Source organism: Diadema setosum, chromosome 20 (genome assembly GCF_964275005.1).
Source record: "Diadema setosum chromosome 20, eeDiaSeto1, whole genome shotgun sequence".
Lineage (NCBI taxonomy): Eukaryota > Metazoa > Echinodermata > Echinoidea > Diadematoida > Diadematidae > Diadema > Diadema setosum.
Window position 1 is genome coordinate 9,888,325 of NC_092704.1, and position 21,779 is coordinate 9,910,103.

The 21,779-nt window shown below is 38.1% G+C and overlaps 2 protein-coding genes across 2 annotated transcripts; one reads left to right on the plus strand and one right to left on the minus strand.

Annotated features, from left to right (window-relative positions):
* Positions 1 to 364: 364 nt before the first annotated feature.
* LOC140244083 (uncharacterized) lies at positions 365 to 3,063 on the minus strand. The gene is made up of 5 exons (XM_072323733.1): positions 2,919 to 3,063; positions 2,051 to 2,398; positions 1,415 to 1,573; positions 1,010 to 1,108; positions 365 to 543 (listed from the first exon to the last, which is right to left on the minus strand). The coding sequence occupies exons 2-5, from the start codon at positions 2,301 to 2,303 to the stop codon at positions 365 to 367; spliced, it is 690 nt and encodes a 229-aa protein (XP_072179834.1). The 5' UTR covers positions 2,304 to 2,398; positions 2,919 to 3,063.
* An 8,072-nt stretch (positions 3,064 to 11,135) lies between these two features.
* LOC140244084 (histamine N-methyltransferase-like) lies at positions 11,136 to 15,636 on the plus strand. Its single transcript, XM_072323734.1, has 3 exons — positions 11,136 to 11,325; positions 13,752 to 14,105; positions 15,245 to 15,636. The coding sequence occupies exons 1-3, from the start codon at positions 11,136 to 11,138 to the stop codon at positions 15,634 to 15,636; spliced, it is 936 nt and encodes a 311-aa protein (XP_072179835.1).
* The last annotated feature ends 6,143 nt before the right edge of the window (positions 15,637 to 21,779 follow it).

Below are 21,779 nucleotides of genomic sequence, written 5' to 3' on the forward strand. Positions count from 1 at the left end.
AAACTGCTAAAAAGACACACTTTCCTACCCGTTTTATGATACGAAATTTTAGCATAATGTAAAAGAAGACCCGCTCTTTCAGAAAATATGAAAAAGTCAAGTTTGGCTAAGTTGACCCATTTCACTTATTTTCAGTCCTCACGCAAAATCAGTGTGTGCGACTTTATGTTCGTTTTGAGGTGCACGGTCACATTTGTAAATGAAATAGATATATAATTTCTATTCAAGCAGCCTGACAAGTTGAATTCAAGCCATTTACATTTATCTAATTCCCGGAACTCTGGCATATGCTTGTGAAACGGTTGTGCTTCTGTCAATAATAATTTCTTAACATCGTATATCCACTCTTAATCTCTCATTCAGGCTATTCGCAAGTTATATGTTGGTTAACATTTCTTAATCTTAATTGAGTACCTTTTGGGGTCAATTCTGGTAGAGGTGACTCATCTCCACCATCCTTGTCATTGGCTGTTCCCACTGATTTCTCAATTGAGTCTTCAGAAAGTTGCATGGGCTCAGTGGCCTGGTTAATGTCATCCATTCCTTTAAAAAAAATGTTACAGAAAACTCTAGCATTTAGTTCATGTTTCCTCTTAAGTATATTATAATACAAGCAATTGGATAGGTTTGACCAAGTGCTAGTCATTTGTTATCTATTATAATTATGTCACAGGAAGACTTTAGAATACGCAGTAGAATACTATAATGAACCTGTCCCTAAAAGTATTTTAAATAATGCAGATAAATTCTCACGCTCATTTAAATTTATGTGTGTGCTAATTTATATTTATATAAACACACTTTGTTCAGTCAATTCTGCCAAGGGCAGCTCGTCAGCATTACGGTAGTTGGTTATGTTCATTTTTATCATATTTCATTGACCAGAATGACTCAAATCCAGACCTGCACTTTGTTGTGATCAACATCCATGGAAGAATTAAGCTAGGCAATTACAAATTGGTATAGTGCAATGTGTTTTAATTTTTATTTTAAATTTTCCTTTCCATACCTGGCTTAATCAATTCTGCTAGGGGCAAGTCGTCGTCGTCGTCACCACTGTCGTCTTTGTCACTACCATGTTGTCTGGGCTGGGTTATGTGGTTCTTTCCTGAAAGAGTATGCAACAAATCACTCGAAAACAATGGCAATTTTTAGAATGTTTTCTTCCAGCAAATCATAATACAAGCAGTTCGATAGGTTTGACCAAGCTCTAGTCCTTTATCATAATTATGCTCTGGAAGAACTTCAGAATATGCAGTCAAAATAGTATAATGAACTTGTCCCTGATAATGTAGAGTTGTAAAAATGGAATTGAATATCTGTCAAAGATTTTTTTTTTTTTTTTTAAAGAGGGAAATTACAAGCACGTTACTCTCTACCACTTTACCGTAGCTGGGTTTTTTTCTGTATATACCTGGCTTAATCAATACTGCTAGGGGCAAGTCATCGTTGTCGTCACTGCTGTCGTCTTTGTCACCACGATGAAGCACTGATTCATTCTTGGCATCGGTAGTAGAAAGTTCCTTAAGTGGGCCTTCGAAAAGTTGTCTGGGCTGGGCTGTGTGGTTCATTTCTGAAAGAGTATATCAGAAGAGAAGTGTGTAAATAAATATTGGCAGAGTAGCACAACGTTAACCAAGGTACACAGACCATACGTGTTCTAATTGTTCAGGAAATTATTGCACTCGGTCCTTACACATGTTATTGTTCGAACTATACAATTCTGGTTTTAACAATCAACTTTTTTGGATTCTTATTAAATTTCTTGTTCTACCATTTCAAATCTTATCTTTACTTAACACTGGCTGATGACTTTTGTTTTGAACATATTAATTGTAATACTCACTTTACTCTCCTTATCAAGCTGTGACAACATCTCAGTCTCAGCTAGTTGTATTTCAAATTATGACAATCACATCAACACACCGAAGGTGACTGAGATTAGTTCCATTAATATTGAATCCTTTGTTTTCGTTATCCTATCATTTTAAAGAAATACATTGGTTGATATGGGATGCCCCAATACAATCTCGCACAAATCATTACAAACCTTGTTGGGTTGAATTAGCACGAGGAGACTCCTCTTCTTTTTCGATGTAGGAGCTGGTACTTGGGGCTTCATCATCACTGCAGTCATCATCATAAATTTCCTCAGTGTCTATAATTGTCGCCTTCCAGATGTCCTTCCTCCTTTTACCACATTTCATTTCTATTGTATTCCCTGGTAGAGGAAGTCCGATACATTTCACCTCAGTCAGTTTGACGACATTGCGGGATTTATCTCTTTTCCATTCCACATACATCAAGAGGTCAGTTTCAGGTCCAGGGTGAACACCACTGTCACCACTGACGTCTTTGTCACTACCATGTTGTCTGGGCTGGGTTATGTGGTTCTTTCCTGAAAGAGTATGCAACAAATCACTAAAAACACACTGGCAATTTTTAGAATGTTTTGTTTCAGCAAATTATAATACAAGCAGTTCGACAGGTTTGACCAAGCTCTAGTCCTTTATTTTAATCATGCTCAGGAAGACTTTAGAATATGCAGTAATAATGGTATAATGAACTTGTCCCTGATAATGTAGATTAAATGAACTTTCAATTTCACGCTCACTTATCTCTACATAAGTGCTAATTTATGTATATTACACACCCTGTTTAGTAAATTCTACCAAAGGGCAACTCATCAGCATTACGGAAGTTGGCTATGTTTATTTATACATTAAATTTTAATTGACCAGATCGACTCCAATCCTGCAATTCGTTGTAATCAGCATACCTTGAAGAATTAAGCTAGGTAATTTAAAAATGGAATTGCATATCTGTCAATGATTTTTTTTTTTTTTTTTTTAAGAGGGAATTTACAAACACGTTACTCTCTACCACTTTACCGTAGCTGGGGTTTTTTCTGTACATACCTGGCTTAATCAATACTGCTAGGGGCAAGTCATCGTCGTCGTCACTGCTGTCGTCTTTGTCACCACGATGAAGCACTGATTCATTCTTGGCATCGGTAGTACAAGGTTCCTTAAGTGGGCCTTCGAAAAGTTGGCTGGGCTGGGCTGTGTGGTTCATTTCTGAAAGAATATGCAATAAATCACTAAAAACACTGACAATGTTTAGAATGTTTTCTCTCAGCAAGTTATAATACAAGCAGTTTGGTAGGTTTCACCAAGCTCTAGTCCTTTATTATAATTATGCTCAGGAAGACTTGAGAATGTGCGAGTAAAAATAGCGGGATTTATTACTTTTCCATTCAACATACATCAACAAGTCAGTTTCAGGTCCAGGGTGAACTGGATGAGTGAAACATACAAGTATTTGAGTACTTTTAGAGTACGGTAATTGGGTTAATAGTTTCTGCCAAACTTCATTTCAGTTATTTGCTCTAAAATTAATAGATATTAATCTGCATTCATGCCAAGGAATAAACACGTAGATATTCCGTTTAACTTTGAATTACATTTAGCCACTTAGCTGCATACTAAAGTACATCACAAATGTTATAAATATTACAAAATTATTACAAATTAAAAGACGGAGCGAATAGCATTCTTATATATCATGACATGGAAATGTCATATAACATTCCCCTCCCCTAACATTTGAAATTGAATATATCCGGCAACAAACGATGGATCAATTTTAAATGGCATTTTCACCCTTACCATCAGACTTGTTCTCCAGAGGCCCTTCCATGCTGACGTCTATATGATTGTACTGTGAGGCTTCCAGTAACAGTTAAATGGTGTCCTAAAATGATTTAAGAGGATACAGATACAGAAGATTTACATATATTTGATATTTTATATGGAATTCACGAGCCCACTGTAAATCTGAAAATGGTATAAGGGTTGTCCAAAAGGTCAAGTAAAGAGGGTAGTTTTCAGGGCAGCTGGACATGTCATGTACGCAACGTGAATACTGAAAACGGTATGAAATTCAGTCATAATGGCTGTCCAAATAATTGTATATTTTTGTGCTGTTTCGTACTTACAGCTACAGGATTTATACGGCAGTGGGACTGGTGAGCACAGTATTATAGATCTACTCGTGTTTACGACCCCACCAAACGGCGTTTGCGCGCTGTTACCACATTGGTGGGGCTGATATCCACCGTGCATCTTTTATATAACCCTAAACCTAACCTATCTAGGGTCCTATATGTCGCGATTTCCTTAACCCTCGGCCTTGAATCAGTCTCCTACATGTATATCAGGATTTCCCCAACCCTACCTAGGCCGTGAGTCTGCCTCCTTATCGCGATCTTCCTAACCCTAGGCCGTGAATCTGTCTCTTATATCGCGATGATCGATTCAAGTAATGGGGCCGAAAACACGATTTTGCCTCTCTAACGTTAGAAATCTAGAAATATTACCTAGATCTAGATTTTACACAAAATAATGAATGGGGCTGTGCGAGTGACGTGACAAATGTAGGACTTCGAAGCCGATATCGACCCTACCCGAAATCCGATCTCGCTCAAATTTGGAAGACTGACTTAAAGATGTTTGAGAACATTTCCTGCGAGTGTAACTTATTTAGATCTAGATCTAACCACTAGTGTTAGGTCTAGAGTCGAGCCTCTAAATGTTAGGTCTAAACGTTAGAAATTTCGTGAAATTCTACTCGGGAGAACATATTTTATGAGCATGGATACGAAACTAAATTAGCGCCCAAACTAGTACTAACAGTGTTAGATGTAGATACATCTAGATCTAGGGTCTATACATATCTATACATATCTATATTCTATAATATTAAAATTATAGACCAGATCTAACTTTAGTCTCAGACTAGATTATAGTCTAGGTCTATCTAACTACTTACTAGATCTAACTTAGATCTAGATCGAGGTCCAGCAAATCTAAATTGTAAGTAATCCTATGAGAATCATGCTGCTAATTCTACAAAAAAAAACACACATCTAGATCCAACAGCAATTAAAATAGTGTTAACATAAAGTCGTCTAACTTAATTAGATCGGCATTATCGTGAAATAAGTCCCCAGTCCATTCACTGCCGTCTATTTCGTCAGTGCTGTTGCCCGTTATCCTCTCCCATCGACTTTGTATACGGAGCGAGCGCACGAGCGAGGTGAGTGGTGGCTGATTTCACGATTTGGCCCTTAGATCGATCTAGATCTACTAAGGTTTATCCTTACCATTTTTCCGATTCGTCTGAACTCTGACGTTCGTCGTCGATCACGAGTAGATCTACGGAGTATGAGATAGTTGACGTCCTTCAATTCAGCAGTCCAATGCAATTAATGATATCATATTGAAGTCAATTTTAATACCGGTAGACTCTGCGTACTAACCGTACCCATTTGCATACATGTACATGGCATATTGAGCATGCAGCCGATGCGCTATGCGCTAGCTCATCTCAGGCGGCGCGCGCGCGCGCGTCAGTACAGTTAGAACGACGATAACGCCTTTTCACTTGTCAGGACGCGTTGCAAGCGAAATTACGAGAAAGCGTTATGTGGTTGTGCATGAACGATAACCCCTTTATGCTTCTCGTACCATGCTTTAGGCAAGAGAAGCGAAAGAGCGCGTTCACGTTAACCCCTTTTTGCTACCACAAAGACGTGCATACGGCACGTTGTCGCCTTTTTCTTTTGGGATTTTTTACAAAATTAGATCGAATTTGACATATCTGTTGATATGAAAATGTAGCTCATGCCATCTGCTTTCGAATGACAAATTTTTATTTTCTTGGAAAATTTGAGCCCGAAGGTGCGCTAACCCCTTTTTCCATTGAGCCGACGAGTTATAGCCATTTTTTTTAAAGCCGAAACGGCGGCCACCTTGGATTTTTTTACTATTTCGGCTGGGGCACCCCGGATTTCGTTTTTTTTTTTTCCTTTTTTTTTTTCAAAAATGGTGTAAGTAGGCAAATGTCATCAAACCAAGGTGTGATGAGCATTTTCTGAAAATGTCATCCTCTCTAGCCCACCTCTACTAGTATCAATTATAATCGCTTCATTTATCTTGATATCATTCACGTACATTACCGTTTACAAAAATACAGATACTTCTAGTCTGAATACTCATGAATTTCGCGAAGAGGATTACAGCAGCTCGACGAGGGTCAAGCGAATCCTGAATGAGCTCGCCATCCCATTCACTATCTCCGAGCAGCGAATCACCGTCGACATCACCAGCATGTTCGATCAGGGCTCGGCCGAGGGCAATCTGCTGATCGATTTCTTCACCCACGTCGGTCACTTTCGAGAGACAGCAACGAAAGAAATGGAGGATGCCGTGTTGACCAGGTACAGGGAGCTAGCGAGGGAGTACCGTGTAGCCAGGGGAGCGGACCTCAAGCCCGGATCGGATGGTGCTGGTCGTTGCGACCCGGATGATGACAACGAACGCATTCTCATGGAGAGAATTTGGGAAAATGTCATCATCACGAAAGCTTGATGTCCGCACAATGTCTTTTCTTATATAGATTATTCATTATATCAGTGTTGTACCGAATACTAATCGCTCATTCCATGCTCAAAAGTATCATGTAACAAAAATCATCCAAATGTAATCTACTTTTTGTTTTTGTTTTGTTTCTGTTTTTAATGAGATGTAACGAGTTTTACTAGTGTAGCAAGTTTGAAGCTTTGATACTCATACTATGGAGAGATATTTTATTTACGACGTCAACGTTGGCTAACTATAACCTTAAAGACATGCACATTTCGTTCACGGGACTGACGTCCACTATATGGGGCGCGGACAAGCCTAGGAAGGGTTGCGGATGCAAAGTCTGTCATTTTGGCATCCTGTCGGCGTCAGACGCGGGAAAAGCGTGCGAATCGGCTTGTCCTTGGTCTACTGTAAGTTCCAAGAATCTCTGCGGACTGACTGCAGATATTCCTAGGAGTGTGCTAGGAATCAGGAAGAGCGCGAAATACCTCAGAATATGCTAATTGTAGCTGGACAGCGCGGACACAGCTAGGATTACACCAGGAGTGATAAAATCATGAATGAGGACAATGAGGATAACTTGCCGATAACATGAGTTAGATATGCGGACAGTATAAGGAAATAGGGCGAGGGACAACCGTCATGGAGGTCACACCTGCCGAAATTCACTTTGCCTTATTCTGTTATTGCTTCAAATTCAAGCCGTGAGAGACTGCTCAGATAGCACTGGTCCTGGTCGCTTTTGAATGGGTTAGGGTGGTCCAATTCTAACAAGTTAAATCATTTTTACAAACTTATAACTTAGTACTTGGACATAAGTATGAAAATAAAAATAAAGGAGTTTGACTTACTTCCACTTTTGTGGGTTTTGAGCTTGGCGGTCACAGTTGAAACGAACAAAACGATGTACTATGTAATGGCAACTATTAAAGATCCCTCAAATGAAAATTATTTCTGAAAAAAAAAAACCGAAACAAAAAGAAGTTTACTCGGAGCGGAGGGGGCTGCTTTCTCTTCTTCCTCGTTACAGTACTGTTGACAAAGTATCCACTGCCTTCAGCTGTGCCTTCTTCGTTGGGCGCCGGGATATGCTGACATTTACCTGTTCCTCATCAGAAGGAGAGACGTTTGGCTGCGGGGCTAGGATGGGGACCTCACCCTCCCCTTCTTTGTTTTTTATGTTTCATAGGCATAATGCTGAATTTACTTCTCACCTTCAAAATCCTTTTGCTAGTAGGAATCTGCTGGCTCTTATTCTTGACCATAATGTCCACAGCGGCCTTGCATTTTTCGATCCGCATCGGCACTGCGCTGTCCTAAAACATTCCGGGTGTCTTCCGCTTTCATCGCGAAGCTGCCAGCACCGCAGGATTCTTTTAGGCGCGTTTTCGGAAGGGGCGGAAGGGTTACGGACAAGCGGGATGTCCTGACGATGTCCTCACGACAAGTTGCCTAAAGTGTTAGGAAGTTCATTTCTTCGCCCAAATTTTGGTCTCAATCAAAATTTGGTTGCAGAAATTTTTCGTGTTCAGTACAGTGAACAGACTCTTTCAAGAACGTGCGGGGAGGTTGCCGAATGAATGCGGAATTACTAAAAAAAAAAATTTACTTTTCGAGACTTGTCCGCGACCTAGTGGATGCCTGCATGGTCTTTCAAAAACATTGTTATCTATGGTTACGGGTTGTTTCCAATCAATAATGTTTGAACTATTTCGTTATTTTCTTTGTTTTCTCTGCAACTTTTCCCTTTTGTAGGATTTTAAAGAATATGTGGTCAAAAAATGCAGCTAAGGAGACACTGGCCTCTCTTCAAGGCTGCTACAGTATGCACAAATAAGATGAGATCATGGATTTTGAAATATTCATGTGTGCCTATCTCTGTTTTATACAAATTGTTCTTTTGAATAAAGAAAACTCAAAGTGGTATATAATATACAGACCATTGTGCCAACTCCTTGATTCCACTTCAGCTATATACAGCCATTCCCAGAAAATATTGTCCTCAATACATTGATTTGATGCAAATAAGGTAAGCCAATTCTTCATACTTGAATAGCACTTGATTGCGTTGAGAAGCTTTTCAACGGTGTCAATGTTGACGACATGATAACACTGTAGGCCTATTAGTCGCACACACATACACACATACACACATACGCACATACACACACAAAGCATCATGTGTGCACAAACCAACAAACAACGGCGAGAAATGAAAGAGAGACAGCAGAGAGAGAAGAGAACAAATTTGACTTCAACTCAAATACATTCATCATCTTCTTTGGAAACATTTTGCCTTTGATCATTATTGGAACATTATAGCGTTATTTGCATTATTACGTGGAGTGTTTTTCGTATGGTTGTGTGGACTGGCCGTAGTTCAGCAATGGTTCACACGATAGTCACACATAAGTATAGGGACCATAGTTGTGAAAACTGTGAGCAAACTCAGTGAATTGCACAAGAATGGTTTACGGCTCAATTGTCAGGACACTGGAGAAAAATGCTTGGAATGTTGGACCTAACGTTTTTATCAATGCCATTGTTTTGTTTTGTTTTGTTTTTTCACATGAAATATTTTTTTCTCTCTCTCTCAGTGAAAAGCCCTTATTTTTAAAAGTGCCTGTACATTATAACTGCTGAGAGTATTTCTGGTCAGAGAACAGAAGACGACTCCTGTACGCGTAGTATCCTTTCCTGTACTGCCCGAATAAAGTGCTTACTAGACGGACGGCATGACGAACATGTTTATAGCTAATCTAGCTCATTACAGCAAAATGTACAAGATGGTTAAAGGCTGACAATGTACCAGGTACCGGAATTGGGTCGATGAAAACTTTCTGGCGACTGTTCACAAGTTGGGACAAATCCGCCTCTCGGATCACACCCTTTCGTGTGTGTAGGGGTGCGGGTCAGGTGAGCATCTCAAACTCACGATGATTACCATGCACGCATTTGTTTGTACCCCTTCTCTGAGGAGGCATTGAATATTTCTTCACTGCTAGGAGTTCTTCTTCTTCTTCTAATCTGCTTTGACGGTTGTGGAAATTGTTCTGAATGCATGATTATTATGTTGATTACAGCAATGGCGTGATGATATTACTGGAGATTTGTATATGAAACGCAGCACTCTTTAACAATCTGGTGTCTACGCTCAATAACTTTCCACAGCCTTGAGCTATGACCACCGATTGTCCACCACGCAGGTACATTAAACCTAAATGTTCAAATGGGGTGAAGTTCGACAAGCTCAAAGGCCAAAATGTCAAGTATCAAGTACTGCACTCCCAGTGTTGTAGTATACTCCATAACTCTCAACAGGTTTGAGTTGTTATCACCACTCAAACCAACAAGAACATAAAATTATTAGAATGCTGATCAAATTTGAATATAGGTGAAATCTGACGAGGTCAAGGTAAAAAGGTCAAGTAGCATTCTCTGACAGGCACTGTACTCACAGTATTGTGGTGTACTCAATAATATTCCACATTGAGTCATGACCAGGAAAATCATACCACAGGTACATCAACTAAAGATATCGGTCAAGTTCGAATATTGGTGAAGTCCGACAAGGTCAAAGGTCAAATGGTCAATGAACTTACATCGATACACTTACAAATAAAGATTTGCAGGCAATGCTTTCTTGCTATTAAGGACGCTTTAAATACATTCTCTAATTATGGATAGAAGAATGCTACGATTTTTTTTTTTCATTGGAAGGAAGTAGGCGAGTAGGAGAAATATTGGGGAAACTGAACGTAGACGGATATTCAGCGTCCATTTAGACTAATAGTTTTACAAAGTATGCTAATCATAATACTGTTAACAAATTTGTAAGTAAAACAGATCATAAAGTTTACTATACAATACATGTATATATATAGAGGGATGAATCAATTATTGTATAAACATTGAATGCTTGCAGTGGTATACAAAAAGTAAACAAATCGATGGAAAACGGTGATCTACTAAAAAGCGGAGCTTGAATAAAAGCGTAGAAACTAATGCCAAAATCCTGCTACATCCCAAGTTTCTCTATTGCGAAGAACATTAAATTTTACCACAAATATAATACTATGAAGAGCTTGCTTCCAAAAGGCGCTAAATCCATTGAAAACATGGATTTAGCGTCTTTTTTAAGCAAGCTCTTCATAATATGTTGCAGGTGTTTAAAAATATACATAGATATAGGCCTATCATCCAAAATACTCATTTAAAATTTACATCTATATATATATATAATTGTGTATATATATATGTATGTATATATATATATATATATATATATATATATATATATATATATATATATATATATATATGTATATATGATGGTTGCCGATTTTTACTCTCTTAAATTCGCGTCCCACAGTTCTCGGTTGCAATTACATCGTATACCATAGTTAGCGGACCTTGCTTGACCGTGTCAACTTGCGGGTTGGTTGATCGACTTGAACAATAAGTTGCCTTCGGTCTTTTGAATTTACGTCTCTTTGTTACTATGACGACGTGATGAATCGTGGATTTCCAATTATAAAAAATATGACCAGTCACCCGTAGTGAACATCCCCGATGGTCCACTGCATAGCAATAGAGTGTTTGCATGGTTCAACAATGTTGTTATAATTTAGTGTAAATATAGTAGGAGCCTGCATGCCTTCCCGTATTGAGTGCCTCGTGAAATGCTCACTATAGTCTGACTGCATGATGAACGTGTTAACAACTGATCTGGCTCATTACAGCAAGACGTACGATGTGTTTGTGGAGAAGAGTGGCAAGTACGCCAGCGACCGGAAATGGGCCGAAGAAAACTTTTCGGCAGCTGTCGTTCACAAGCTGGGAGAGAACCGCCCCTCGGACCACACCCTTCGGTCTCTAGGGGTTGGGAGCGGGTCAGGTGAGCTTCTCAAACTGTTGATGATCATCACGCACCCGTTCGTGTCACTTATACAGCATAACTTCAATGAGAAGAGTTCCAATTTTCCTTGGCATGGCGCTTGTAGTAGTAGTAGTAGTACAGTGTAGTACATTATAGTATCAACAGTATAGGCCTAGTATCCAGTCCACGTGCATATACAGTAGCATGCAGCAGTGGTACATCTAGTAGTAGCAGTAGTAGAGTAGTAGTAATAGCAGCAGCAGCAACAGAAGTAGCAGTAGTAGCATGATGTAGTAGTAGTAGTAGTAGTAGTAGTAGTAGTAGTAGTAGTAGTAGTAAGTGTTATTTATTTTCCGTATAAAGTAAGAGAATAAATAGATTGTCATTATTTGGTTTTGTCAGCATGATATATATATTTAATGCTATTCTTCCATGGGGTTCAAACAGTAAATTAAAAAAACAAACAAACATTCAAGCAATTAAAAAAACGGCTTTATTCTGAAAGCGTTATTACATTTAAAACAGTTGAACAGAAATTAAACAAGCCTGTAGGTTGAATGTACAGTATGCCAATCAAGGCCATGACGTCATGATAGCAACAATTTCTACATGCATTGGGACATCATGAGTGGATTTGTTTACTTAAAACGTCATTATCTATATTCCTGGATAAGGTTCATCTGATTGGTGGTTTCATGGAAATAAGTTCTTCTTTCACAATAACCTAAAATTATTTTGTACCTTTATAGTGAGACCGTGAGTACTTCCGCCTTCTACTGTTAGCTTCTTCTTCATTAGTTTTGTGTCCGGCATGTGAAATATTCTATTTTGTCTGTATTCATCAAATAATAGTGATTAAAAAATATTTAGGATCATGAATATCTGCAAATATATTCAATACCATCATCTTATCAATATCTACATTATGTACATTACGTAATGTGTCTCTTCAAACACTTTTCTTGCGTGTATTAGGTAACTTTATGATTGTGATTATTGTTTATAATGCAATTATGAACATTATATTTATGTATATTATATCATATGTATATATATATATATATATATATATATATATAATATCACACTAGAGGAATGCATTAAATGCCAATTGCCTTGATTTTAATTCAAAATCCAAATTTTCGGGGGCCTCCCCCTTCGTCAGGGATGATAGTGCGAATCATCCCTGATTTTAATCACTATCATTCCTGACGAAGGGGGAGGCCCCCGAAAATTCGGATTTTGAATTAAAATCGAGGCAATTGGCATTTTATGCATTCCTCTTTTGTGACATTATTATTGCTATTTCTAGTACTGCCAATACGCGGAGCAACTACAATATATATATATATATATATATATATATATATATATATGTGTGTGTGTGTGTGTGTGTGTGTGTGTGTGTGTGTGTGTGTAACACTGTGTTAGGTTATGTTTAACTTGGCCGAATGGAAGATGATCCTTGTTCTGCAAATGGATTACCCTGTTTCATAAACACACTTACAATGCGCCTTCCAATGAAAAAGGAGTAATTACTTGCATTTCCTTTCGTTTTCAGTCACTTCGGTTTGAAGTTACACCAGTTAACCGTAGAATTAGTAGAAGAACAACAAAGAGGAAATGTTTGTTGTCCACTCCCTCAAAATTTCTTGTCATTTTTTGTTTTATTTTGCTGTCACAGACATTTTTACCTTTGGTTTAGGAAATGAATGATGCGTGGTCAAGTTTTCAAAAGAGATAGAGAAATTACTGTTGCTGCAATTATAACCGTGGTGTAGTAATGTTGATGTGAACCAATTTCTTAGAATCAACTCCAGCTAATACAGAAACTTTGTAAGATCGATTTCATCAAAATCAGTAGTTATCCAGTAAAAACAATGAACATCTATCCCCGCTTTTGGTTCTCGTCAGCTTATATGCGATGAAAAGCAGAACTGATGACCGATAGGTCATCGATGGGTCATCTTTTGACATGTCCCCTGGTGGAGAGATCATATGTTTTACCATTCTACTTTTGAATGTTTGTTGAAATGCTACTGTTTTGTTGTGTCAATGCAAAAAAGGGTGTGAGTTTTGTTTGCCTCCAGGATCAATCCCTTTGAGCTTAAGAACTCCTTAAGCAGAGCTGCCGTCCTGCTCTCATAAAAATGATGTGTTTCCTATACATTCAAGTGAATTCAAAGGATTTGTGAGATTATTCCTTTGCTGATTGATATTTTAATTGAATAATCACACTACCATCTAGGTACACTGAACCTGTAGGCCTACATAAATATAAGAGTGCGGGGGTTACAATATATAGACTGATTTTTTTTTTTTTTTTATAGAAAATGGTAGGCCTCTACCCCAATTTGACAAAACCCCAACATAGTTCCAAAAATCATAAAATTGACACAGGCAAATCACAGAACGGCGTGATTTTCTTTGATCTTCTCTGGCAGGTAATTACGACATTCTTATACTGCGCATGCTCTCTCAGCGCTTTCCCCGCTTCAACCACGTGGTCGTGGAACCTACACGGGACTTCCTTGAGCAGTTCCAGTCGGCCGCCGCCAAGGAATCGTCGAGTGGCGCTTGGTCAGCTCTTGGAGCTGCAGACTTCGAGTGGCATAACGAGACGCTACAAGAGTACATGGCTAAGAAGTCCGGTCAGAGCGCCAAAGGGTCGCCGCAACAGTTCGACTTTATCTCTGCCGTGCACAGTCTGTACTACGTGGAGGACCTTCGTTTAGCCTTACAGTTTCTGTACGATAGTCTGGCACCAGGAGGGATTTTTCTAGTAACGTTCAAGGGAGGCATGTTGATTTTCATGTATATTTTGATTAACTTGTCACGTGTGCATAATGGACACAAACGTATAACCAGCTCGTATGCCGTAACGTCATATGAATTTTCGCTATATCTGCCATACTAGTTTACTCAACTCCTGTCATGATAGTGCCAAATAGAAATTTCGAATGAGGAATAAGGGGGCTTGTCCGCAGCTTTACCCCACCTCTGAAGAAGATTGGACGTGCGTATGTCATCAGCACACCGAGAAAACCTTTACAGAATGATAAATACTACAAACCAGAGCATATTGACAGTAGGTTCCTTTGTCTTATGTCTTTATGGACATTCTAGACGATTGGCCCGAATTCACGAAGGTGGTACAATCTCTGTCTATGGTTTAAACCATGGACAAAGACCGTTGATATGTATGGGGCGCCAAGTTTCGCATGGCCTATTTCGTTACGAAATCGGTCATTACGTCGACGAAATGTCCATTTCGTTATACGAAATATCGTGATTTTCGTCGACGTATTAAATGACTGATTTCGTAACGAAATAGGCCATGCGACACTTGGCGCCCTATACAAAACTACGGTCTTTATCCATGGTTTAAACCATGGACAAAAAATTGCACCACCTTCGTGAATTTGGGCCAATGAATTATTCTCCTCTCTGGTCAAACAGAGCTGAAAGTGAGTATAAACAGCACTAAAATAGTGTTCTGGCGGAACTGGGGTATAGGGATGTCATCAGCACACCGCGAAAACTTTTACAGCCATGCTGAGAATTGTACTACAAACCAGGGCATATTGTTAGTAGATTCCTGGACATTCATTCTGAACTTATTTGAATTCTCATCTCTGGTCAAACAAGGCCGGAAGAGGACGCCAAAGGAAGTAAAGTTAGTGTTGGCGGAACTGGGGGAACGAGTGGGAATGTTCGTTCGAGATGAGTTCGGCCTCCTCTTTTCATTTTCCTACTCAAATATTTATTTTTATAAAGACATTCTTTTCAATTCATGTCTTGATGCAGATGCGTTAATCAAAGGTTTGCAAAGAAAAAAGAAAAGAAGAAATTAATGATTACTTTGCACCTTAATTTTTGTGTGAAAGTTTTAGGCCTTTTTAATCGTTTATACATTGTACTGCTGTCTTTTTACCAGATACATCAAAATGTAGTATACACGGATTTCGGAAAGAAGACCACTACAACGCTGCAGACGCAAAGCAAATTCTGAGTGAGCTCGACATCCCGTACACCATCTCCGAGCAGCGAATCATCCTCGACATCACCAGCATCTTCGACCAGGGCTCGGCGGAGGGCAATCTGCTGCTCGATTTTCTCACTCACTTCTGCCATTTTCGAGAGACCGCTTCCAAAGAAATGCAGGATGCCGTGTTGACCAAGTACAGAGAGCGGGTGAGGGAGTACCAGGAAGCGATGACGGACGTAGAACCAAGTTCGTCCAGTGGTGGTTGTTGCAACAAGGAGAATGACGACGAACACGCCCTCATCGAGAGACTTTGGGAAAACCTCATCATCACCAAAGCTTAGAAGATCCCAAAACCCAAAGAGCAATGTGGATTGCGTGGAAGCAGCAACATTAATAGAACACATCAGTGAACGTTTAAGGAAAATTGGCCAATCGATGCAACGGTTATGAATTTTTGAAGTTTTGGTGTTGTAATGACTGAATAAGGAGACTACTAGAGTTTATGACGTCATGTGTAGACAATAATATAAATGAAATATAAGAGAATTTCATTAAAAAACTTACTTTTCATGAAAACTACACATTCCATCAACTTGATACTGACATTTGTTAAGGGTGATAATTATTCCCTCTGCCTTTTAAAAGCGGTTAGTCAAGTGCTCTTTCATTACGCTAGAAAAGTGAAAGCATGTTGAATTTTCTTTATATTTTCTTAATGTTGTTGTGTACACATGATGCCATATAAATTCAAGTAGTCTTCTTATCCAGTGGTTCCAACACCAGAACTTAAAACATTCATAACTTTTACATCGATTGCCCTATTTTCCTCAAACTTTCACTGATGTGTTCAACTAATGTTGCTGCCTTCACTCAATTCACATTTCTCTTTTGGTTCGTGTTCCCATTCCCTTTATTTTCAGGCCAACTCGTACAATATTTGTTTCATTTGTAGTTCAAAAGATACCGCACTAGCAAGTGCGCAGAATTGATACTATCAGGAAAATGCGATTTTTTTTTTCTTGTGCGATGGTATACATCGATGAAAAAGAGTCTTAATGACCATTTTCTTTTCGTTGACGAACCGCATTAATGAATAATGTGTCTGGACAACGATCAGAACGAACTAAAGCTTGAAGATTACATCTTTAATCTGTATTATACGGGTTACCCTTACATATGTATTTTCGTTAGGCATGTTGGTTGCATACAATAAAGTTTGGTTTTTGCCGCTCGAAAGCCATAATACGCCGGGGATATACGCTTAATTTTGTTCGCTTGCCCCTATTGTGATTTCATAACTGAATCTGTTTCCCCTTGATGTGGAACTTTACTATGCATTTCCACAAATACGTCAAACGAAATCCATGAACAAAAATTTGTATAGATATTTGAATACATACAGACACAGAACAATACGCATGCTTCATTGCTTGAACAGCGATAATGAATTTGAGATAATCTCTTAAGCATTATCCAATAGTAAGTAATTTCTAAAACCATTGCATATTTTGAATTTACTGTATTATCATACAATACAATATGATACAATACAATACAATACGAGTACTAATATATCGCTCTCATAACAAACAAACATTGATGTATCACAGCGCTTCACAGAATTATCAAACTTACATTAAAGAGGTAGGGAAAAATACAGCAGACGAGAAAAATTGCATAATATAGAGTGTACATAATTAATCAGTTGTTGACAAGGATAATCGTATGTAATCAAGAAGATTCAACGTTTATTTGAGTTATTGATGCGTTTTTTAGATTTTAATATTGGAGTGAGGCAAGGTGAGAATCTTTCACCATTTCCATTTGCATTGTACATAAATGATTTTCAAGATTATGTAAGTTCCGCATATAATGGTGTTGATTTTTTTGCCTAATGATTTGTTGACCGTATTACATGATAAAGGAATAGATGTATTGTATTTCTAAGACACTTCTCATTGATGTATGCCGATGATACTTTAATCCTACCAACTAGTGAGAACGAATTGCAATCTGCACTCAATGCTGTAAGTGATTACTGCAAATTGTGGGTACTTAGGTTAATGTCAGTAAACAAAAGTGATGATTTTCTTATGAGGAAAAGTTAGAAAATTTAAGCCTTTAGTTGAATGAGAATATTTTAGAGGTTGTAGATGAGTATACTTACCTTGGGGTTGTGTTTAATTATAAAAAAATGATCAAGCGATCAAGTCTAACGGTTAAGTCTTGAAAGTTGTGGCTTCCAATAGATATCCAATTAGATCTGTTTGGTAGGTTTGTTGTATATACCCATCATTCTTATTTATTGAAGTGAAGTTTGGGGATATGAAAATTTGGTACTGATATAGAGAGTCTGCATGCATACTCAATACTGTAAACATTTACTGAGATTAACAAAAATGCTATGAATAGCATGGCTCTGATAGAATTTGGTAGGTTTGAAATAGCCTGTACACTGTTAAGGAAAGAATTCTTAATTATTGGTTGATGTCTATCACTGGGAAAGAGAGCATTGTATATAAAATTATATAAAATTTGCATAAATTAAAAGATATATTCGTCGCCATGGTTGTTGAAAGTTTATGATACACTTAATGAGTTAGGAATGTTTTTTGTTAGGAATAACTTGTATAACGGAAATTCTTCGTGGTTTAAGTCTTCGTAATTGTATCAATTACAGTATCTTCAAAACGAATCTGTGTTTAGATTCATACTTGTTAAAAATTCCTTGCGTGTTCAGGCGAACTGTTGCAAAATTTCGTTGTGCCAACTATAGATTGCCCATTGTGACTGGTAGATATGTGGAAATTGAACCTTATGGTCGAGTTTGGAATTTATGTAATTCTAATAGACTCGATGATGAATTTGAATATTTATTTGAGTGCTACTAGTATACAATGAATAATGCCAGAACTAAATTCATTAAGTCCTATCATAGAATAAGACCGAACACGTTAAAGATGTCCCAATATTATTCAACTCCAGAAATCTTAATGAGTGAATTAATTTAGCCAAATTTTGTGTTGAACTAATGAAGCTCCACGAAAATGGTTATTGCCTAAAGTTATTATTTGTTTGATTTTTTAAAATGTTAATCTGCATAACAATATTTTGCTTTATATTACTGAAATTGTTTTTATCTGCGTTATTGTTGCCCTTCTATTTTAACTCTGTTTTGTTTGTCCTGCTTCTCTCTCTCTCTCTCTCTCTCTCACTCACACTCTCTCTTTCTTGGATCCTGCACCATTCTGTATGTATTTTAAATGACATGCAATTTTCTGTATATATATATATATATATATATATATATATATATATATATATAACATATATCATTCATTATGTAATAACTCATTTTATCTGTTTAGTATGACATTTGTTCAAATTTTCTTCAATACCCATACTTTGGGTGACATAATAGAATTTAGAAAAAAACCCACATTGTCATTGTCATTGTCATTCACCCTACCTGCCAAAATATCGAAAATCCTTCGTAAAATCCATAAAGGTTAAGAGATCACTACCAAAATCTAATTATCTGTTTTAGGTGTTATTCTCAACCTTTCTTGTAAGTTTAATTCAAATCCATCCACAACTCTTTGAGTTATTTTTGCACACGGCCAAACAAACAAACAAACCAATAAACCAACCAACAAACCAACGCGGATGAAAACATAACCCCCTTCCTTGGCGAAGGTAATAAGTGAAGGCGACTCTGACTTTCTTTTGAGTCGAGTTGTGACAAGCCACTTGAGTCCTGGCTAGCAACTCGAGTCATCTTTTGTGATCCTACAGTGAAGACACGAATCATTGTTACGTAATACTTCAGACCATTGTACCCCTGTGCAGCAAAGCAAACCTTTCGATGTCCAGAAGTCAGTGGTCCGTACGAAATAATTTATCGGCTTCAGTCCCTTCTACAGTCCCTTCAACCAACCGAGACTGGCTTGATCCTTACTTTTACTTTAGTTTGTATGAAAGGAAGTTTCGCTTTTGTGCGTGTGTGCGAGTGTGTGTGGGTGCGTGTACTCGCATGGGTCTCTACATGTGCTGAATCCGGCAGATGCGCGCGCGCGCGCGTGTGTGTATGTGTGTACGTTTGTGTGTATGCGTGCAAGTGTCTTCTCATGGGCTAGACTGTGGGCATGCGAGTGCAAGTGTTGATGCGTGATTATATGCCTGCGTAATTTTAAACTTCAAAGAAATTATGATTTTTTTTTTAGTATATATATATATATATATATATATATATATATATATGTATATATATTGAAATGTTTTTGGTAACGAATTATTCCACCTCCCTGATTGAAATATACTCATATAACCTTATACACTTGTGATATATGAATAGATTCTATGTATGTACATACACACAGACACACACATTATATATATATGTATAATACATAATACAGTATATATATATATATATATATATATATATATATATATATATATATATATATGTATATATATATATATATATATATATATATATATATATATTGTTCTGTTTTTCTGTGCAGTAATATGTTGCAATTTTTTGTGCAATATAATTCATGTCTATTGTGATTTCTAATGTGGATGTAATGTACGACAGTTCAATGTATCTAGTTGTTATTGCAATGTATTTTAACCTTCGGACTACGATTTTGCAATTTTTTTACCTAATAAAATATACTACTACTACTACTACTACTAATAATAATAATAATAATAATAACTACTTGTTTGCTGATTAGATTTCTGTGGACGGGGACGCTATATAACATTTAGGTCTTTCTCTCTCTCTCTCTGTCTCTCTCTCTTCCCTTCGGTCCCCAGAGGAATTTATGTCACGATATTTTCATCTTAGTTTAGTATTGTACTATAGTTCTGACATCTATAGTTCTGACATCTCGCTCCGTTCTGTTTCTAAACGAACATACCATATATTTCCACCGAGAACCGTCGTAAAAATCAACAGGTCGTAGGCCCTAGAGACGTTCGGTTTCGCACATGCACAGATCCAAGTTTACGCTCTGCAACCGGTGCTCTTTGTCTCCCACCCGGCAATCGACAGCTCGATCCCTGTGATCGCCGTGCATTCAATGCTGTGTGCTTGGTCAGACTTGCTTGTATAGGCCCAGTAGAGTAAACTATAGTTGCACCGTTTGCAAAATGAATATCATAATATTCAGCTAATCTCTCTCATTACAGCCAAGCATTCAACGTGTTTGTGAAGCGACACCAGCGACCGGAAATGGGCCGAGGAAAACTTTTCCGCTGCTGTCGTTCAAAACAAGTTGGGAGAGATCCGTCCTTCGGACCACACCCTTCTGTCTCTGGGGGTTGGGAGCGGCTCAAGTGAGATTATTTTCTAACATATTTGCACGAGAGACAATTCGTATGCCTTTATCTAAGCTACGACATTTCGGCTTTCCTGTAGATGCCTCGTCTCGGCATTCCAAAATTATGGTCAAAATGACTTTATAACCAATACAGGCAGAGTATAAAGTACTATAAGAAACATGTAAGAGGTAGGTTTCATCAAAGTCGTACATAAATGATTCAATATCAAAAGGCAGCTTATAGAACTGCAGTGATCGATGGGCCTGAATCGCCGCAAACGGGAGAGTGGCTTGTATAAAGGCAATCAAAAGCAAGCTACTCCATAAAGTCCATGAAACTTTATTTGACGAAGTGAAGAAGTCTCTCGACTTTGAAACAGGCGCCCAGGACGACAGAATCTCCAAGTTGGAAAAGGAGGTGAATGAGATAAAAGCCACCATCAACGACTCCGAACAATATTCGAGAAGGTCATTCCTCATTTTCGCTGTAGTGGAAGAAAAGGAGGGTGAATTATCAAAATACCGACGCCGTATCATCAGATCCGTGTGCAAGAAGAAACTCGACATTCAACTGGACATCAACGGCATCGACCGCAGTCACCGACTGGCCGAGCTCCCACAGGACGGGAACCAGGCGATCAGCGCCGGATACCCCCTGAAATTAAAATGCCCCGCACTATCATCGTGAAATTCACAATCGGATTCACGAAAAGATGTACGGTTCTAGGATGAAACTTCGAAATCAAATAAAATCAACAGCCCTTGGCCGGAATCGGCCGACAAGTCTCTGGGCCGACGAATATCAGCAGGACTGAACAGAATGTCCCTGTAAAAAGATGTTGTGAATAGAATTATGTGAATAAATCAATCATTGACCAAAGACATTTTAATGAAAATTCTTTAATCACGAAACATTTCTTGAGTAAATGAAATCTCCTCAGGCAATATGCATATTTAAATTTTGCGTTTGCAGCTAGTATCCAAATTCGATGAAACATGTGAAACGTTAATAATGTGTAGCTTTTTTCATTTCACGTTGTTTGTTGACGACATATCTGTCATTCTGTTCTTCAGAATGAAAATCAATTTCCTGGACCCGTCGGCAGAACAGCAGTGTCGTGTATAGGCACAGCTTATCAGGGAAATTCGTG

Bases quoted from the DNA above. Each gene is read 5' to 3' on its own strand.
- LOC140244083 (XM_072323733.1), bottom strand. From the start codon at position 2,303: ATGTATGTGGAATGGAAAAGAGATAAATCCCGCAATGTCGTCAAACTG. The intron at 1,574-2,050 runs GTTTGTAATGAT...ATACTCTTTCAG, and splicing joins TGCTAATTCAACCCAACAAG to AAATGAACCACACAGCCCAG. The intron at 544-1,009 runs GTATGGAAAGGA...TTTTTTTTAAAG, and splicing joins AGCAGAATTGATTAAGCCAG to GAATGGATGACATTAACCAG.
- LOC140244084 (XM_072323734.1), top strand. From the start codon at position 11,136: ATGAACGTGTTAACAACTGATCTGGCTCATTACAGCAAGACGTACGAT. The intron at 11,326-13,751 runs GTGAGCTTCTCA...CTTCTCTGGCAG, and splicing joins AGGGGTTGGGAGCGGGTCAG to GTAATTACGACATTCTTATA. The intron at 14,106-15,244 runs GCATGTTGATTT...TCTTTTTACCAG, and splicing joins TCTAGTAACGTTCAAGGGAG to ATACATCAAAATGTAGTATA.